This window comes from Corythoichthys intestinalis, chromosome 22, assembly GCF_030265065.1.
Source record: "Corythoichthys intestinalis isolate RoL2023-P3 chromosome 22, ASM3026506v1, whole genome shotgun sequence".
Lineage (NCBI taxonomy): Eukaryota > Metazoa > Chordata > Actinopteri > Syngnathiformes > Syngnathidae > Corythoichthys > Corythoichthys intestinalis.
The window spans coordinates 25,586,121-25,604,461 of record NC_080416.1 but is presented as its reverse complement, the minus strand read 5'-3'; the positions used below and the strand labels follow the sequence as shown (position 1 = coordinate 25,604,461).

The 18,341-nt window shown below is 39.3% G+C and overlaps 1 protein-coding gene across 1 annotated transcript; it reads right to left on the bottom strand.

Moving 5' to 3' along the window:
• Positions 1-1,328: 1,328 nt before the first annotated feature.
• On the bottom strand, positions 1,329-16,538 carry tcf19l (transcription factor 19 (SC1), like). Its single transcript, XM_057828219.1, has 6 exons — positions 16,370-16,538; positions 11,345-11,904; positions 8,538-8,707; positions 7,595-8,003; positions 4,590-5,037; positions 1,329-2,437 (listed from the first exon to the last, which is right to left on the bottom strand). Exons 2-6 carry the CDS (start codon positions 11,619-11,621, stop codon positions 2,095-2,097), a joined length of 1,647 nt encoding a protein of 548 aa, XP_057684202.1. The 5' UTR covers positions 11,622-11,904; positions 16,370-16,538; the 3' UTR covers positions 1,329-2,094.
• Positions 16,539-18,341: the final 1,803 nt, after the last annotated feature.

The following is an 18,341-nucleotide window of genomic DNA, read 5'->3' as shown; positions in this document are numbered from 1 at the left end:
TGAAGCTGATACACAGTGACCGCAAAATAATGTAATGTATAGAATAATTATCATTTATTGTGCTGTCATAGGTTTTCGCTCTGCCAACAGACACAAATATGAATGGGATTCGAGGATTTGTTCTATATATTTTATGAGCGATAATTTATACATGTGTCCAGTCCTATATCCAATGCGTGATATGTTTTTATTATAAAAGAGTAGCCATTTCAAGCTTGGCTGCTCCCCTCCTTTGCTTAGCCTGGGGTGGTCTCATCAGAGCCAGTTGTCCTCTTTCTTGATATCTCGGGACATTTAGGTGGCTGCGCGTGTATGGTGGCTGCTTTCATCAGCAATTTCTTAGCAAAACCTGATTTCATTTGTCCATAGTTCGAATAGCTTTCAGGTGTAAAATGCGCACCACACAAAACCGTGCCGGAGGCTGGGTCTGCAAAATTAGCCCTCTTAGCACGGACGAACTTTACTCATTGTCTGCATAGTCCAGCTCTTTTTCTCGCGTTCGGGAACTCATGGGTACTACATTGCGACAAATGGCTATTTGTAGACCACATAGCATGACAGGTTTGAACCATTTTAGCGATTTTTTTGATAAAACACGAACGCAACTCTCTCGTCGATAAACGATTGCACCTGCCTCGACCTTTCGTTTCCTTGTTATGACGTCTCCGCCCCATGCGGCTGTTTCCGGAATACTTTCGGAAATGTTCGTAATTTTCGATCGATTTTCGATAATTGCTCATGAATGCGATTTATTTTTTTGTTAACTTTATTAATATTTGTTATCTTGCCACATAACGGTTCTATTGATATCTCACAGCCCCTTAGTGTTATAATACCCTTTAAGAAATTTTGAAAGTTAGTTTTTAGTGTTGTTAGACTCAGTGTCCCTCAGAGGTGGGTAAATGAAGCCAATTGCATTGTATTTTTTTGTTGAGGAGGCGTAACTACTTATCACTAGTTAGTGATTATGCTAATCAGCGTCCTAGTGTCCGTATTGGAGAAGCATATTCGCGCTTGAGTTATTGTTAGATAGTAAAGTTGATAGTACATTTCTTTTTATAAAGAAACCACACATATAAACCCATTCATATAACAGCTTAGTCTCAACAAAAACTCCCAAACTGTAAATTGTCATACGAGAAAGCTTTGAAATTGGATTTTGTCTTCATTGTTACTTACAACATGCCCCAAGTTAAACTGGGAAGGTAATTGAAAAATGTAAGACTAGTTTTATTTTACTTCAACATTATTGGTAAACTTATCTATATCTGTAGTTACCAATGACTGTTTTTTAAATGAAGGAAACACATGCTACTTTGGTAGTTGTGGGTTTTTATTATTTCTCTACATAGTCCTTATCAGTCACAATATTCCATTACATGCATTAACAACATCACTCATGAACGGTTTTATTTTGCATTTATTACTCACCAACTGCAGTTTGACCATTTGGCCACAGCGGGGGAGCCAAAGACATCGCACACCATCAATGAAGTATTTTGCATACTGTACACCATATGAAAAATTCATAATTCCTTTAAAAATAGAAGAGCACGTTGAGGTCCAAGCATTCAAGACATTTTATTAGGTACACCATTCAACACAAACGACATAAAAAAATAGAATGATTTAATAAGGATTCCTATTTTGATTGCAATGGATCATTGGTTTCCAAGGTGGTGTGCCACAGAGGTCATGTCGCAGAACCCCTAAATTTGTACACGCAAGTTTTTTTTAACGCCCCTATAAATGCAATTCATTGCTGTCTGAGTATGATGGGGAATTTTAAAAGTTCTTTTTGGTGTACCTAATAAAGTGGCGGATTAAAACAGCGTCAAGACATGATCCTGGTCGCCCACTCAAAATGATGGAGATGCCTCTCTTGAGTGGAAGTGGGGTGTAAGATTACCACCCTATGCAGCTTCTTCATCCTCAGAAAAGAGAATGTCTCGTTTCTTAAAAATTCATTACAGACGAGGCAGGAGAAAGTCAACTGTGAGAATTTGAACACGTACGACCGTAAAATCCCAGAGAGTTGTTGGATTCTTAGAGAGCAACTCGGCAATTGGGTGAGTGATCGTGTGCCTGTGGTTCTCAACAGCAGCCACAGTGGAAGTCGGCGTTGGGGTCTCGCAGAAGCTTTTTTCGATCGATGTGGAGACAGTCGATGTGGTACCAGGCGTCGCATACGTCGCACTGGATCCACTGGACTGGGTCCTGTTGGGGCAGTAGGCAGTGGGCGGCCGCGCACGGTTCCACCGAGCCCCCGGCGGACGAAACGGCCGTGGAGGGCTCGTCGTCTTCATCGGAAGACGAGGACGAAGAGGAGCCCGAGGAGGACGAGGCTGTGGAAGTTGAGGAGGAAGACGAGGAGGACGGCGAGGGAAGGGAAGGCCGAGGAGGAAGTGGGTGCTTCCTCGGACGGCCGCGACGCTTGCTGTGAGCAAAGAATAAATCACGAGTTACAATCACGAGTTATTTTAAGCTTAGTAAAAATTTTCTAAAGTGCTTTTGAATTATTAGGAATAGGCTTTTGTTTTTTTGTAAAAGACAATCACGATCTAAATTTGAGAGCCTGTTTAAGATGCAAATAGTTTCATTAACGTTGTTTTAGCTCCAGAAGGCTTTTGACATTGCAGACAATAGTTTTACCCAAAAGGTTTAATACTACAGTGGATTGAAAAAGTATCTGAACCTTTTGGAATTTCTCAAATTTCAGCATAAAATCACCAAGTGATCTGTTCTTTGTCAAAATCACACAGATGAAAATACAGTGTCTGCTTTAATTAAAAACACCCAAACATTTATAGGTTTTCATATTTTAGCGATAGTGTGCAAACAATGAAAGGAGGGGGAAAAATAAGTAAGTGAACCCTGTACCTAAGGAGACTTAAAGAGCAACTGAATTTAAGTCAGGTGTGTGAAGAATCACTGATAAGTGGTTTAAAGCTGCCCTGCACACTATAAAACACACACCTGAGAAGCATTGTCTGATGTGCATCGTGGCTCAGTCAAAAGAGCTGTGATCAAGGATTGTTGATTTGTATAAATCTGGGAAAGGATACAAAACCATTTCTAAAAGTCCGGATGTTCATCAATCGACAATCAGAGAAGTTGTCTACAAATGGAGAGTTTGGCACTGTTGCTTCTCCCAAAGAGTGGCCATTCACCAAAGATAACGCCAAGAGGTCAGCGCAGAATACTCAGAGGTAAAAAAGAACTCTAGAGTGTCTTCTAAAGACTTACAGAAATCACTGGCACAGTCCGATATTTCTGTGCACACATTAACTATATGTAAAACTATGACCAAGAATGGTGTTCATGGGAGGAATCCACAGAGGAAGCCACTGCCATCTAAAAAAACATTGTTGCTCGATTAATGTTCGCAAAAAGCCACTTGGAAACTCAACAGAAGTTTTGGCAAAACTTTGGGCTGATGAACCCAAAGTTGAATTGTCGGAGTAACACACAACGTCATGTGTGGAGGAAAAATGTAACACCTCACCAACATCAACTCCTCAGCCCCACCGTGAAGCATGGCGGAGGGAGCATCATGATTTGGCGCTGTTTTGCTACCTCAGGGCCTGGACAACTCACAATCATTAATGGAAGAATGAATACAAAGGTTTACCAGGATGGTTTGCAGGAAAACCTGAGGCTGTCTGTCTGACAGTTGAAGCTAAAAAGAGGATGGATGCTGCAACAAGACAATGAACCAAAACACAAAGTAAATCAACTTCAGAATGTTTTCAGAAGAACAAAATACACGTTCTCGAGTGGCCAAGTCAAAGTCCGGACATGAACCCCATTGAGATGATGTGACCTAAAGACAGCGATTCATACCAGACATCCCAGGAATCTGACTGAACTACAGCAGTTTTGTAGGGAAGAATGGGCCAAGATTAGTCCTGATCGATGTGCCAGACTGATCTGCAGCTATAGGAAGTGTCTGCTTAAAGTTATTGCTGCAAAAGGGTGAGCCACAAAATATTCAACGTGATGGTTCACTTACTTATATTTCCCCATTCTGTCATTGTTTGCATACTTTCCTCATAAAATATGAAAACCTATAAATGTTTGGGTACTTTTAGTTAAGCACTTTTTAGCACTTTTTTCATCTGTGTGATTTTGACAAAGATCACATTTGATGGTGATTTTATGCTAAAATGTGAGAAATTCCAAAAGGTTCAGATACGTTTTCATATCACTGTACAGTACTGTATATAGCACAGTACATTGCTATATGCAATTATACAGTTTTTAAAAATGTTTTGTTTTTTCCATTTCAAATCAAGACAAACAAGCAATGCTATAAACATGGTTGACTTTCAATGTGCATATCATCAAAATAACCAGTTTTAAGGTACCACATATATCTCAGCAATGTTGTGTTTATTATGCGTATGGCTCTGTGACAGAACCTTATGGGAGGGGAGAATGAATAAACGTTCATTCGCTTCTCCCAGTCAAAATGGAGTGCACGTTTAGCGTCTAGATCCGTTGTTTCATCTATTCCATCTATAGATAAAATGTGTACAGTACATTTCACTATTTGTGGCATGTTTCTGTATTCTTCAAAAGCCTCTTACCCAGGCTGCTGGTGGAACCTGTTGAACGCAGGCCGGCCACGCGGCGCCGCGCAAACCCTCACTGAGGGTGACGCCAGGTTGTAACTCTCCCCTCCGACCACCAAGGGAGAGAAAACCGGCGCACTGTTAGCCCTCCGACGACCCCTCGGCGCCGGCGGCACGGATCTCTGCTGGCGAAACGTGGCCGTGTTGTGAAGGTGACGCGGCGGCGCCGCCTCCTGCCGTTCTTGTCTTGGTAGCGGAGGTAGGACGTGGTGGTCGAGACGAGAGTTGGTCATGGCGCCGTGGAAGCTGCCGATGGTCCTGATGCCAACTGGGAAGGGTTTGGCTTCCTGGGGACGCGGGTGGGAAGACAGCAGAGGCGGGGGAGGCGAGCAGAGGTCGTCCGAGTCGGACTTGTAGAGACGACGTTTCTTCCTGCCGCGCAATCGTTGCACTTCTTCAGGGCCTGCAAGGAATCAAGTGGACCCGAAAATTGGAATTTTTGTGCAAATTTAAAAAAAAAAAAAAAAATTATAAGACTTTTTTCCCCGCAGTATCTGATCAGGACTACCAGCAGATTCTCAAAATCAGATGACTCGGAATAGGGTGCAAAAATATGCAATCAGGACATCCCTAAATATAACACTTAACACTAAACAATTAGAGTTTAAATGTCTAATTAGTTAAATTGATATGTAAACACTTAACACTAAACAATTAGAGTTTAAATGTCTAATTAGTTAAATTGATATGTAAATTTAGTAGATCGAATCCAGCAAGCTCGCAGAGCAAACGCCCGATATCTTAAATGCAAGGACGTAGGTTCGCATAGGGACGGTAGGGACACAACACTACCAACTTTTCAGGATGCCAAAATTGTCCCCACCAATCTTTCAGCAACCTCAAAGGCATTATATAATGAGTTCAGTTATACAGGTAATTTAGATTGTCTTCCAATATGTTGTAAAGATAGAATTGACCCTACTATTATTAAGTGAATTATTTTCATTATGTTCAATTTTACATTTACCTCTTCACTTGCTGAATGTGCCGGTCTATTTTTCCCCTCTCAAACGCATGTTTAACTGGCTGATGACTTGACCCACCCCAGACACACACACACACGCTCACACTCGCACAGCCCCGACAGAAATACATGTCGACAACATGCCGCCTCCTTCGCCCCCTCCAAAGAGGAGGGATATTAGAAGTTTTTTCGGCCAACAGCAGTCACTGTAAGCTATTTAAAAAGACGCAAATGTTGCGGGGGTGGGAAACACACCACTAATTTGGCTACTGAAAGTCCGAACTACATCAAGGTTAGCATAACATTAAATTGTGTGAACTTGTTAACCTGCAAAACTCGAGTAGAGAGCTGCTCAGAGAGAAGTGTCCTTCTGTTTGTGTTTTCTACTGTTAATGTTAATTAAACTGAGAAATGTAGTGAACTCTGCCGGAAACTATAAAACCAGAAAAACATGAGCAAGAAGCTGCTTACAGAGAGAGGGGTGCTGCATAACCGCATATCTGGCTCACAAATCACAACATACACACAACACAATCATAATTACCTATGTACATTTAAAAAATGTTTGTTTTTTGGGATGCCGCTAGCGTTGCGTACGACTGGCCGATTGACGTAATGAGCACTCCTGATTTAGAATTAGGGCTGCAGCTATCGATTATTTTAGTAGTCGATTAATCGATGAACTAGTTAGTTCGAATAATCGAGTAATCGGATAAGGAACATGAAAAATTAAAATTCCTGGGATAAGCCTCAAACGGTATAAAAAAATAAATAAATGAGGATCTACGTACAACAAAAGAATAATTGGCTAACTTACATAGCAAAAGTCCCCTATCTTAAATGCTATGAAATACCAACATTTGTTGTTTTTTTTTAACAATGCTCCTAACAAATGGTTCAGAATCATACTCCCACAAAAAACGACTAAATATACCTATAAACTGAATTATGAATGCGTTAAAAAACATTAGCCCAAACAAAAACTTAGCTTACGTTGGTCTTAACAGGGAGCAGTTGGATTCAGCCATGTAAAATGAGGCAGACCAGAGGGCAGTGTTCCAACCCTAATCTATAAAACTAAATGCAAACACTTTCAAAATAAACCATTACAATGCCACTTTAATTAAACGAATACTCGAAGCAACAAAATTTAATTCGAATACTCGAGTTATTCGATTAATCGTTGCAGCACTATTTAGAATGTCAATTAAATAGGTTCAAGTTTGTGGGAAATGTAACGCTGACCCCAGTACACTCAATCTGTTTGGTCTGATTAATCACCCGCCCCAAGCAAAAAGTGTGCATGCAGGTTATGCTGTTTTATCATCCCTACCAATGTTGAGACCAAGCCTACGCCCTTGCTTGAATGCTAACGTTTTTTTTACAATTCTCTACTCAAATCATTCACGTATTTCCACAAAAATATGCTAAGCATACCTCTTAACTAATTGATGAATGCATAAATAAAAAAATACTCAATACAAAACAATTGGTGATTAAATTTCTCATTAGTCAAAATGATATGCTAATTTAGTAGCTCGAATCAACCTAACTTTCACGGCAAACCTCCACTAGCCTAAATGCTATAAATGCTTTTTTTTTCTTCTTCTTACAATTCTCTTCACAAATCGTTCAAACACATTTCCATGAAAATAAAACTGATAAATATACCTCTAAACCTAATGACAACTGAATAAACAAACATATTAGCGCAAACAAAAACTTATGTTGGCCTTTACAAGAAGCAGCTGGATTCAGTCATGTTGGACAAGTCATATTGACAGTTACCAACAGAGGGCAGTGGTTCTCCACAATCCATAAAACTAAATTCAACACTTTCAAAACAAACCATCACAACGCCACTGTAATTAAATGAATCATCGCAGCAGCAAAATTGAATTCGAACCTTTTTTCTAACCAGATTTCTTGATATAATCAATGACTCGTTGCAGCACTAGAACGTAACACGGGTCAACAGTACAACCAGAATTCTCACCCGTCCTGCTCCGGGGCTCGTCTGAGCTGTCATCCTCCAACAGCACCGTGTGCGCAGACTTCCTCCGGCTCCTGGACGCCGGCGCCAGAACCTTCGGGGCAGAGGACTTGGGCACGACGCACTTGGGGGTCAATGAGGAGGCAGCAGGGGAGTAAGAAGGCGGTGAGCGTCTGGCGCTCAGAGGAGGACGAGGCGGGGACGAGGAGACCGGATCGGAGGCGGCCCCCTCGTGGCTGTGGCTCCTCCTAAAGGTCCACGCGCTGCCCTGCATCTTGCTCAAGCTGCCGATGGAGTTGAGGATGACGGTGGAACGATTGATGGACAGCTTGGACAGATCCACGCCTGGTGCCGTCATACGCTCAGGGTTGGTTCTGATCCGGTTTTGCAGATCGGAAGAAAACGTTCCTGCCTGGAGAAAAACTAGAAATAAGCATTCACCCCTAGAATTTAGGCTTCACACATTCGGTGCAATTGACAGCGATAGACGCCCAATCCATTTTGACTGGGAGGGATTCTGAGTCAAATTGGATTGGACGTCTATCGCTGTCAATTGCAGCCAATGCGTTAATATCAAAATCATTAGGGGAATAAATAAGAACAAAATAGTTTTAAAAATAACAAAATTGGAATTTTAAATGAAAAAAAAAAAAAAAAAAAACGAAAAAATAACTTGAAAAATGATGAGAAATGACAATAAAAGGATCATATTAGTAATAAATTCCTTTAAAATGATTACATATATTTTTAATTAATTTACTTTTGTCTATTATTATTTTGGATTTCCTAATTTTGAGCTGTATTTTTCAACGTAATTTTCAAATTTTGTTCTTGTTTCAATTATTTATTTTTTGATGTAATGTAGATGTAGTGTAATGTATATTTGTTACATGTAACTTAAGGCATCCAAACCAAAATTTCACATTTAGACCATCACTGGTCTCACCTTCGGAATGGTGATGGCATCAAAGTCCAACGGACGAACTTTGACCTTCTGGAAGAGAAAGTAGAACTCTGGGCCGTCGGGAGCCCCATGGCCCCCGAAGGTGAGCGCGTCGCCGTCGGATAACTCCCAAAGGACGCCAGCTTGGAGGCGGACCTCATTAACCCACGTACCTGGCAATGACAAGTTCATTTGAGCAATCGTATCTGTGCTTGTTTTTGGTTCACAATTTTTATCTGTGTGTCGTTCTGTTGTGGTTAAGATTTCATATTAACTCATTGGCTGGCATTGATAGTGATAGAGCCAGTTTGACTGGATTGACAATGATCAAATGACAGCGGTAGACTGGTGTTACTGTGAAGAGCCTGAAGAGAGTTATTTGGTTGTGAGGTAGACAATCATTGTGGTGTCAGTATGATGGCAACATTTTGTCATCATCAAGTCATTAGATGTCAAGTCCATTTGAACTCCCAGTCAAAATGTAATAGACTATCGATCTGTTGTAGTCAATGGTGTTGTACTATGTAACATACATAACATATTATGTATGTTGTACTGTGCAACTAGTGTTGCACCGATACTAGTATCGGAAGGGGCCCAAATACGGCACCAAAATGCAAGTGGATCATATTTTATAGCGTGCCATTCCGTGTTTTTGTCAACGAAGACCATACAGAATATATTTCCTCAACTAACTTTTTTCATGATGATGAGACGATAACGAGCTAAAAATGTGTTCTGGGAGACTAAAACATAACGAGCCTAATGTCAGTTTTCTTCTGACGAAAAGAGAACAAGAGGAATATGCGCAATAGTTTCCGTCACATGTTCACAATGTCTAACATTTTATGTGTAGTTAGCCTGCATCGTAGCTGTGTCTGGTTGTGTCACTCATGTGACGTGCTGTGCCTACGCCCCCAAGTCACTACTGCAGTGTCCTCTCCAGTCTTATAGCTTGCACACACGGTATGTTTTATCTTGGCCAGAAACAATATGCAATGTTGCTTTACCCTTTAAAGTAACCCTAAAAACTTACTCATTGTTTGCATGCTATCCTGATTAAAATATCAAAAACTATAAATGTTTGGGTGGTTTTAGTCAAAGCAGACACTGTATTTTCATCTGTGCGTTTTTGAAAAAGATAAGATCACATTTGATGGTGATTTTATGCAGAATGTGAGAAATTCCAAAAGGTTCAGATACTTTTTCATACCAAAGTAGATAACAATACATAACAGTAATTGAATGATAAAGACAAGTCTGGTGGTGTTTTGGGCCAAGGACAGGAGTCTTTAATTCTCATCATTTGGCGGTCATATTTTCAATATTAGAGCTTATACTTTAAATGGTGGCTAAACATCCATGTCAAACGTTAATACCAGCCAGGATTTAATATTTTATGAACAGTGAAACTGACATGAGCATCTGTAAAGATGTTAGCTTTGTTAGCAGGTGTTAAAACAGGGAAAAGTAGCCTAGCAAAAGTGATTGCCACATGCACTAAGCTAACATACTAATGTAGTATGGCGTTCGTTGACTGTCCACTGCGTTTGTATTACTCTTTTTTTCCATGTTTCAGTTTGAAGTTGTAAAGTAGTTTCTGGCCAAGCCATGATAGCAATTTTAATTTTACATTCAAGTGAGTATGCAGTAATTTAGTATTTAATATATATATATATATATATTAGGGCTGTCAAAATTATCGCGTTAACGGGCATTAATTATTTTTTAAATTAATCACGTTAAAATATTTGACGCGATTAACGCGTGCACTGAATGAGCCACTCTCGCATTGCCTCAAACGGATTTCAATGAAGCCGTATATGGACATTAAGAGTGAAGAGAATGCCACCGGCCGCTTGGGGGCAGCGCAGCGCCGTTCCATATTAATGTTATTCCTTCTAATAGTGGGAGAATTAGTAGTTGTGAGACGTTTATACTGTTGCTTTGTGCTCCACAAATATTTCGGTAAGTTTGCTTTCTTTTAGTGGCAATTATGTGTCTCTTGTTGTATTTTGGGTAAGATATGCAAAGAGTAATAATATTGCTATCTCTCGAAAAAAATAATGTTCACAAAAAGAAAAGCACTTCAGTCTGTAGTAATGAGGCCCTATTCTCCCACAGCTAAACAACAATGCAAAGTGAACTGGCATTACTCAGAGTTTGGTCACTCAGTTCTTACTATTGTTATTTTTATTCTTATTATTATTATATTAACTCTACTTTTGATTGAAAATTGTACAAATTTTATTAAAACAAAAATATGAAGAGGGGTTTTAAATATAAAATTACTATAACTTGTAACTATGTAACTATAACATTTATCTTTTATTAACTACAAGCCTTACTATCCGTGGATCACTTAAACAGAATGTTAATAATGCCATTTGTGGATTTATTGATATAATAAACAAATACAACACTTATGTACAGTATGTTTATGTATATATCCGTCTTGTGTCTTATCTTTCCATTCCAACAATAATTTACAGAAAAATATGGCATACTTTAGAGATGGTTTGAATTGCGATTAATTACGATTAATTAATTTTTAAGCTGTGATTAACTCGATTAAAAATTCTAATCATTTGACAGCCCTAATATATATATATATATATATATATATATATATATAAAATATACAAAAAAAACTTTTGTATATTTTTTCAAAAAACATGCTATCGGTACAGTATCGGCATTGCTCGATACCACACAGCGAGGAACCGGAAGCAAAAAAAAAAAAAAAAAATATCCTGTTTTTTTATAGTATAGTATTTTTAAGTTTGTGGTGATGTTCATTTCCATCTCACCATGAGTGCTCTTGTCCTTGATGTGGACTCTCCATCCTTCCTCTTGTGCCTCCCCCTCTCCGCCGTCACTACTGGCCTCGCGCTCGGCGTGCAGCTCGGCATGGACGCGCGAGACAGCCGGCGAGTCCAGCGTGACGTCGCATAGCTCCTCCGCCCGGCCCAGGCGGAACACAGAGTGACCGTGCGCCGGCCTAAAGGTGTACAGGTCCTGCGTGGGGCCCCCCAGCGAAGAGCCGATGCGAAGCAGCTGGAAGCACAGCTGCGCCCCAGAGAGCATGTCGCTTTGTCCTGGAAAAGCCCACCCGCCTCCGGGTTACAACGGAACGCGTTGCATTTGGAGATTGGCTCTGCGTGTGGTAAATTATTGCGTTGACGGCATCAGAACCCGGCAGAATGGCATCTGGCGTGAAGCAGGGGGGACCGACATGAATAAATGAGGCCGTCTGAGCTGATGACTTATGCAAATTAGTTTTCCCCGGGGTCTCTGGGTAAAAACGGCTTTCAGACAAAATGTCATATAAAAACAAGAGGAGTCATGGTTTGTATTCCGTCTGCATCATCTGAAAGAGAAAAAACACAGTCGTCACCTAAAGTCATGTACAACCACATACACATAACGAACGTGAGCCTTGTCATAATACCAAATTTCACCATATATCTAATGAAAATTTCAGAATTACTCTGTGTATGTTTATAGCAAGTTCCCATGTAAGAAAATCCAGTCAATCAATTATTCTTTTAACACGTTGGCTGCCAGTGACCGCAATAGACGTCCAAATCAATGGAAATGGATTGGCAGTCCACTGCAAAAGTGGCACTCACATTTCAAGTTGATTCTAAAACTACAAACAAAAGGAATTAATCCTTTCATGCACAAATTATGATTTTTTTGTAACCTTGTAGGGCACTCATTTAACTTTGTGGTTCCCAACCACCACCGCTAATTGGCCACAGAAAAATAAATAATTTATTGACAACTGCAATCTGGCCTGGCTCTTGACACATCAATATCCTTTTCTACTCTACAGACAAACAGAGTAAAGATTTGTATAGGTCGCCATATAGTGGTTGGCCGCAATTACTATGGTGTTTGCACACCTTTAGCAGTCCAGCACCAGTCAATGTAAACAGTAACTTTAGCTGCTGCTGGTTGTGTGCTGGGGGCAGCGACATCTTTGGACAGCTTTTTTACAGGGAAAAGGCCACCTGCTGAGCCAGAAGTGGAGCCGACAACCATGTCCATTCTGCATAATATGTGGCTAAAAGCTAGCAAACGAGGCAACAAAAGTGAATGCACTTAGAGCAGTGGTTCTTAACCTTGCTAAAGGTACCGAACCCCACATGTGGACTCACCGAACCTTTTGGAATTGAATAATAAAGCAATTTTTTTCAAATTACAAACCGCTATATCTAAGATACCAAGCTTGTGCATTTTGCAAATACCCATTCAAAATTATTCTCATTTTGACAGCATGTTTTATAAACAGGTCAAAATTTGTGGATGCGCTGCCTGTTGGTCTGTTGTATTCCCTCATAACAGGTGTGAGTCAACCTTCCACTGAACAAACCAGTTTCTCCTCTCATCCGATTGAGGACTAGAAGTTTAAAAAAAAAAATGGATTAAGTCTGTAAATTGGGAGCAAACCAGTCCAAAACCTGATCTAAAAAGCCACTTTGCCTAGATCTAATCAGCAAAAGAAAATATGGTTCAGCGTTTCTTTACCTTCGCCGAACCCCTTAGACTCACTCACCGAACCCCTGGGGTTCGATCGAACCCAGGTTAGAACCAATAACTGAGTATCATACCTCATGGTGAACCGTATTGCTGAAGCTAAGAAACCTTTCACAATTGGAGAAGAACTCATTATGCTTGCGACTACGGATATTTGTCGTCAAGTTTTAGGAGAGGCTGCTATCAAGAAAATAAAGGTTGATTCAGTGTATGGTGAGTGACATTTTCCCTGCACTTAATATTGGTTTTTAGCCTCTACGTGTTATTTTATATTTACTGTCATTTCCTGCCACACGATGCCGGTCCGTGAAAAAAACGCCCACATTACAATGGTCCGAAGTGCAAAAAAGGTATGGGACCACTCATTTGGCTGCCATTGACAGCGCTAGACGTCCAATCCATTTTGACAGGGAGGGGTGAATGAGCATTCGTTTCCTTCTTTCTTTCTCTCTGCCTTTCCCTGTCAAATGGATTGCACAATCCTGCGCCGTCAATGCCACTGAAAAATGAGCAGTCACAGCCAGCCCTCCAGGTTTAAACGAACTGGACGTCTATTATTGTCAGTGTCAGCCAATGAGTAAATACTACTTTTTATTAATCAACTTCAGAATAAGGGTGTAGCTATCGATTATTTAAGTAACTGATTAATCTATCGACAAATTAGTTCGATTAATCGGATAACAAACTTTTAATACGTTGCAGAATAATTTTAGGAGATGTGTGTATCCTTGCAATAATATTCATTTGCATTAAATGCAAGTACAAAATAAAAGACAATGTGTTTCTTCAAACAATACAGAATTGTACTTTCATCCCACAAGAGCAATAAATGCACATAAAATTAATTTTAAAAAAATACATTGAAATACCTGAGCTTAACATCAAATGAAAAAAATTTGACTTGCTCGAAAAAACTAAATGAGAACAAAAATAAAATTCCAATGTTTTATTCTTGAACTTGATATGTAGTTTTAGTAGATCAAATTAAACTTGTATAGCAAAAGTCTGCTAGCTTAAATTGTATAAAATTAACTGTTTTACAATTCTCTTAACAAATCGTTCAAATCACATATTCCTACTAGGGCTGTCAAACGATTAAAATTTTTAATCGAGTTAATTACAGCTTAAAAATTAATTAATCGTAATTAATCACAATTAATCGCAATTCAAACCATCTATAAAATATGCCATATTTTTCTGTAAATTATATATATATTCTGTAAAATAAATTGTTGGAATGGAAAGATAAGACACAAGATGGATATATACATTCAACATACAGTACATAAGGACTGTAGTGGGCATTTCACTTTACTGTCATTTAAATCTGTCTATGCTGTCCTCACTCCGAAGCGTCTACTTTTTCCAAAGCTAGTGAACGACGCCTTAATAATCAGACTTCTTCCTTTTTCATCTGATTTATTAATAAAATGGCCTCAAACCATTGTCCTCTATAGACCATAATAAAACTCCCCAAAAAAAGTACACAAGCATTGCATTAGCAACAACTTTAGCTTAGCACGCTATACAGGTTCACTAAACATAAACAAAAAGCGTCTCATACAAAAAATATAACATTTCGCTTACTAACATAATGTGTACATTCTTTACAACAACTATACTTACGGACAAATCTTGTCCAAGGATCATATAAGCACAACATTACCACGTAGGCGTCAGCCCGGGACGTCGTGCAGCCATATTGAACTGGCAAGAAAGCAATAAACCATGTCGCAAAGCGACCACAAGAGTTCACTGTTAGACAGCACAAAAAACCTTGCTGTAAAACTTACCAAAAGGCAGAATACTGTCTGAGCGGGACATGTGCATTAATTGCGTCAAATATTTTAACGAAATTAATTTAAAAAATTAATTACCGCGCGTTTACGCGATAATTTTGACAGCCTTAATTCCTACATAAAAAAAACTTGAATTATGCCTGTAAACTAAATTACAAATACATAATGCAATGTTGGCCTTATCAGGGAGCCGGTGTATACAATTCATTTTAGACAATTTATGTCATATTCAATGTTGCCAACAGAGGCCAGTGTATCCTACAAAATCCGTAAAACTAAATACAACACTTTCAAAACAAACCATTCCCAGATAGCGGACCGACAATTTTCAATGTCAAAAGACGTTGAAAACAACCTTGGTTTATGGTATGTCAGGCGATGGTTGGGTTAACATTGTTTTATAGTTGATGAACTAATGTTGACAAATAGTTGATTTATGACTGGCAGGGAAATATGATTGAAAAGTCATTGAATTATGGAAGAGCGGGCGTTTTGGTCGAAAACATAACATTGATTCAGCGTTGTGCAAGTATTAAAAATAATCTAAATGATGTTTGGGTTTTGTAAGGATTTCAACAATGACACAACATTAATTGAGGGTGCAAAAGTGACGTTGATTCAATGATACAAAATCGACAGCGGAATGATGATTCGTCGTCTTTTCAAAGTCGGTCTGCTATCTGGGATTACAATGCCACTGTAACTAAACAAATCATCGAAGCCGCAAAATTGAATTCAAAGCCTTTTTCTGAACAAAAATTACTCGATTTAATCGATTAATTGTTGCAGCACTATTTTCGAGTGTACTTGGGGGCCATAACAACTGTACGTTTCACTTTTATCTTATTTCAGTTGTATTGATTGTTTTTTATTAAGAATTTGTGATTGTATACACTACACACTCATAAAATAGTGTTAATACTCAAAATATATAATTATAATTTAGACATGAAGTCCACATACATACAGTATGTGGACATCGTATTTGGGTCATGACCCAAAACGTGACGTCTTAGGTCTTTTAGGAGTTAGGTTAGGTTTTTTCAATGACAAACAAATTGTCACTTGACCTATAAAGGCTTAATGGGTGTTTCTGTCTTATTAAGAGTCGTTTATGTGTGTAAATATTTTGCTGTTGCCATTTAATCTTTCAAATGGGTTCTATATAAAGTATCTATACAGCCGGCGGGCCACAATTTACCCACCCATTCAAGTGTCACTTTCTCTGGATCCCAAAAGCAGCTTCGGGCAGGCCGAACAACACGGATAAGTTACGTCACCGGAAGCCTCAGAATCAGGTCAAACGTGATTGCGTAACTTTAAATCACACATTTTAACTCTAAATTTTAATTTATATTTTTCTTTTCTTTAGATATTTATGAGCTCGTCCAAATCGGATGTGATTGGGGACAGCGAACCGTCTTTCGCCTTTACGAGCAGATGTCGTTCCCTCCTCGACAAAAACACCCAAAACGCGACACTTACGACACCTACCCAATGATACCGAGTTTCCCAATACCGGAAAGACAGTCAAGCGGGCGCCAGGCTACGGAGGAGTTCGGCTTCGGTCGCCGTCGTCCTCCAGGACGTCTTGTGCTGGTTAGGCTTTCTTTCCTCCGGGGAGGAAGTTCTTTGAAATTTGGCGCGTCGGACCAGTGGCTTCCTAGCTCTCTCACTGACGTCATGTCCGGCTCCTCTCTGATTGGCCTAAACCCAGGGCGCCTTTGGCGAAGACACGCCTTCTCTTAAAGTGACCCGGTGTCTTTTGAATGAGGTGAACCGTCTTGAAACAAAGGATACAGTATTTTGTCAAGTCTGGAGTGAAACCACTGTACAAATCTGTACATTTACTGCTATTGGCAGTGTATTACTCAAGTACTACTTACTATTCCATCAAGCAAGCTTGTTGACAGTTTAAACTTTCTCACAGCTTTATATACAGGGGTGAAAGTGGCTCGAATTTCTTGCCGGTGTTATGTCAAAATTTGGTCCCTTATAAAATTTTGTTCCCAAAGCTTTTGTGGCTGTGAAAAGCCCTCTTTTACATTCAGTTGGACTCTCAATGTTACCCAAAGGTGCTAAATAAACTGGTTACATGATAAACATACAGTCCCTGACGAAAGTCTTGTCGCTTATCCATTTTGTAGAAACAATTGCTAATGACCTGACTTTTAATTATTCAATTGGTTTCAGAAATGGCTCATATGAATGCTAAGACCCTCCCAAATGATGTTGATTTATCATTTAGTGAAGACATAAAGGTCAAATTTTGGCAAGACGAAAGTTTTGTCGCCTACAGAAAGTAGTGTGAAAATTGAACAAAAAATGTACTTCAAATACAAAAATATGTTACATAACATAAGCAAATTAAGTAGTGGTGCTGTGAGATCCAAATTTAATATTTTGTATGACTTCCATGGCCTTCGGCAAGGATTCATACAATTTTTTGATGAAGTCATCAGGAACAGCAAAGAAAGCAGTCTTGCATGCCTCCCAGAATTCATCAACATTCTTGGGTTTCGTCTTCCATGCTTCCTCTTTCATCCTACCCCAGACATGCTCAATGATGTTCATGTCTTGTGACTGGGCTGGCCAGTCCTGGAGGATCTTGATCTTCTTTGCCTTGAGGAACTTTGAGGTAGAGATTGAAGTATGCAATGGAGCACCATCCTGCTGCAGAATTTGTCCCTTTTTATGCTTATGAATGTAAGAGGCAGCTAAGATTTGTTGTTATTTCAGACTATTTATCTCTCAGAGGGCAGACAATTAAAGAAACATGTGCATTTGTGGCATGGACGCTGCAAAAGTGGCAAAAGGGTGGATTTTTCAGATGAATCTTCCATTGAATTACACCACAGTCGCCGCAAATATTGCAGGATACCTACTGGAGCCTGCATGGATCTGAGATTCACTCAGAAAACAGTGAAGTTTGGTGGTTACATCATTACCAAAATCATGGTCTGCAGAGTGGAAGGCAACATAAATAGTCTGAAATATCATATATTTCATATATATTATATTTCATATAATATTTACATTCTCCAGGACTGGCCAGCCCAGTCACTAGACATGAACATCATTGAGCATGTCTGGGGTAAGATGAAAGAGGAAGCATGGAAGACGAAACCCAAGAATGTTGATGAACTCTGGAAGACTGCTTTCTTTGCTGTTCCTGATGACTTCATCAAAAAAGTGCATGAATCCTTGCCGAAGGCCATGCAAGTCATACAAAATATTAAATTTTGATCTCACAGCACCACTACTTAATTTGCTTATGTTATGTAACATATTTTTGTATTTGAAGTACATTTTTTGTTCAATTTTCACACTACTTTCTGTAGGCGACAAAACTTTTGTCTTGCCAAAATTTGACCTTTATGTCTTCATTAAATGATAAATCTTTTTTCAGTGAAACAAATATATTTTTGTACATTCAGCATCATCTGGGAGGGTCTTAGCATTCATA

What these genes read in the sequence shown, in the direction of transcription:
- tcf19l (XM_057828219.1), bottom strand. Translation starts at nt 11,621, where the DNA reads ATGCTCTCTGGGGCGCAGCTGTGCTTCCAGCTGCTTCGCATCGGCTCT. An exon ending in CAAGGACAAGAGCACTCATG is followed by an intron (nt 8,708 to 11,344) that starts GTGAGATGGAAA and finishes TGTCATTGCCAG; the next exon opens with GTACGTGGGTTAATGAGGTC. An exon ending in ATGCCATCACCATTCCGAAG is followed by an intron (nt 8,004 to 8,537) that starts GTGAGACCAGTG and finishes GTTTTTCTCCAG; the next exon opens with GCAGGAACGTTTTCTTCCGA.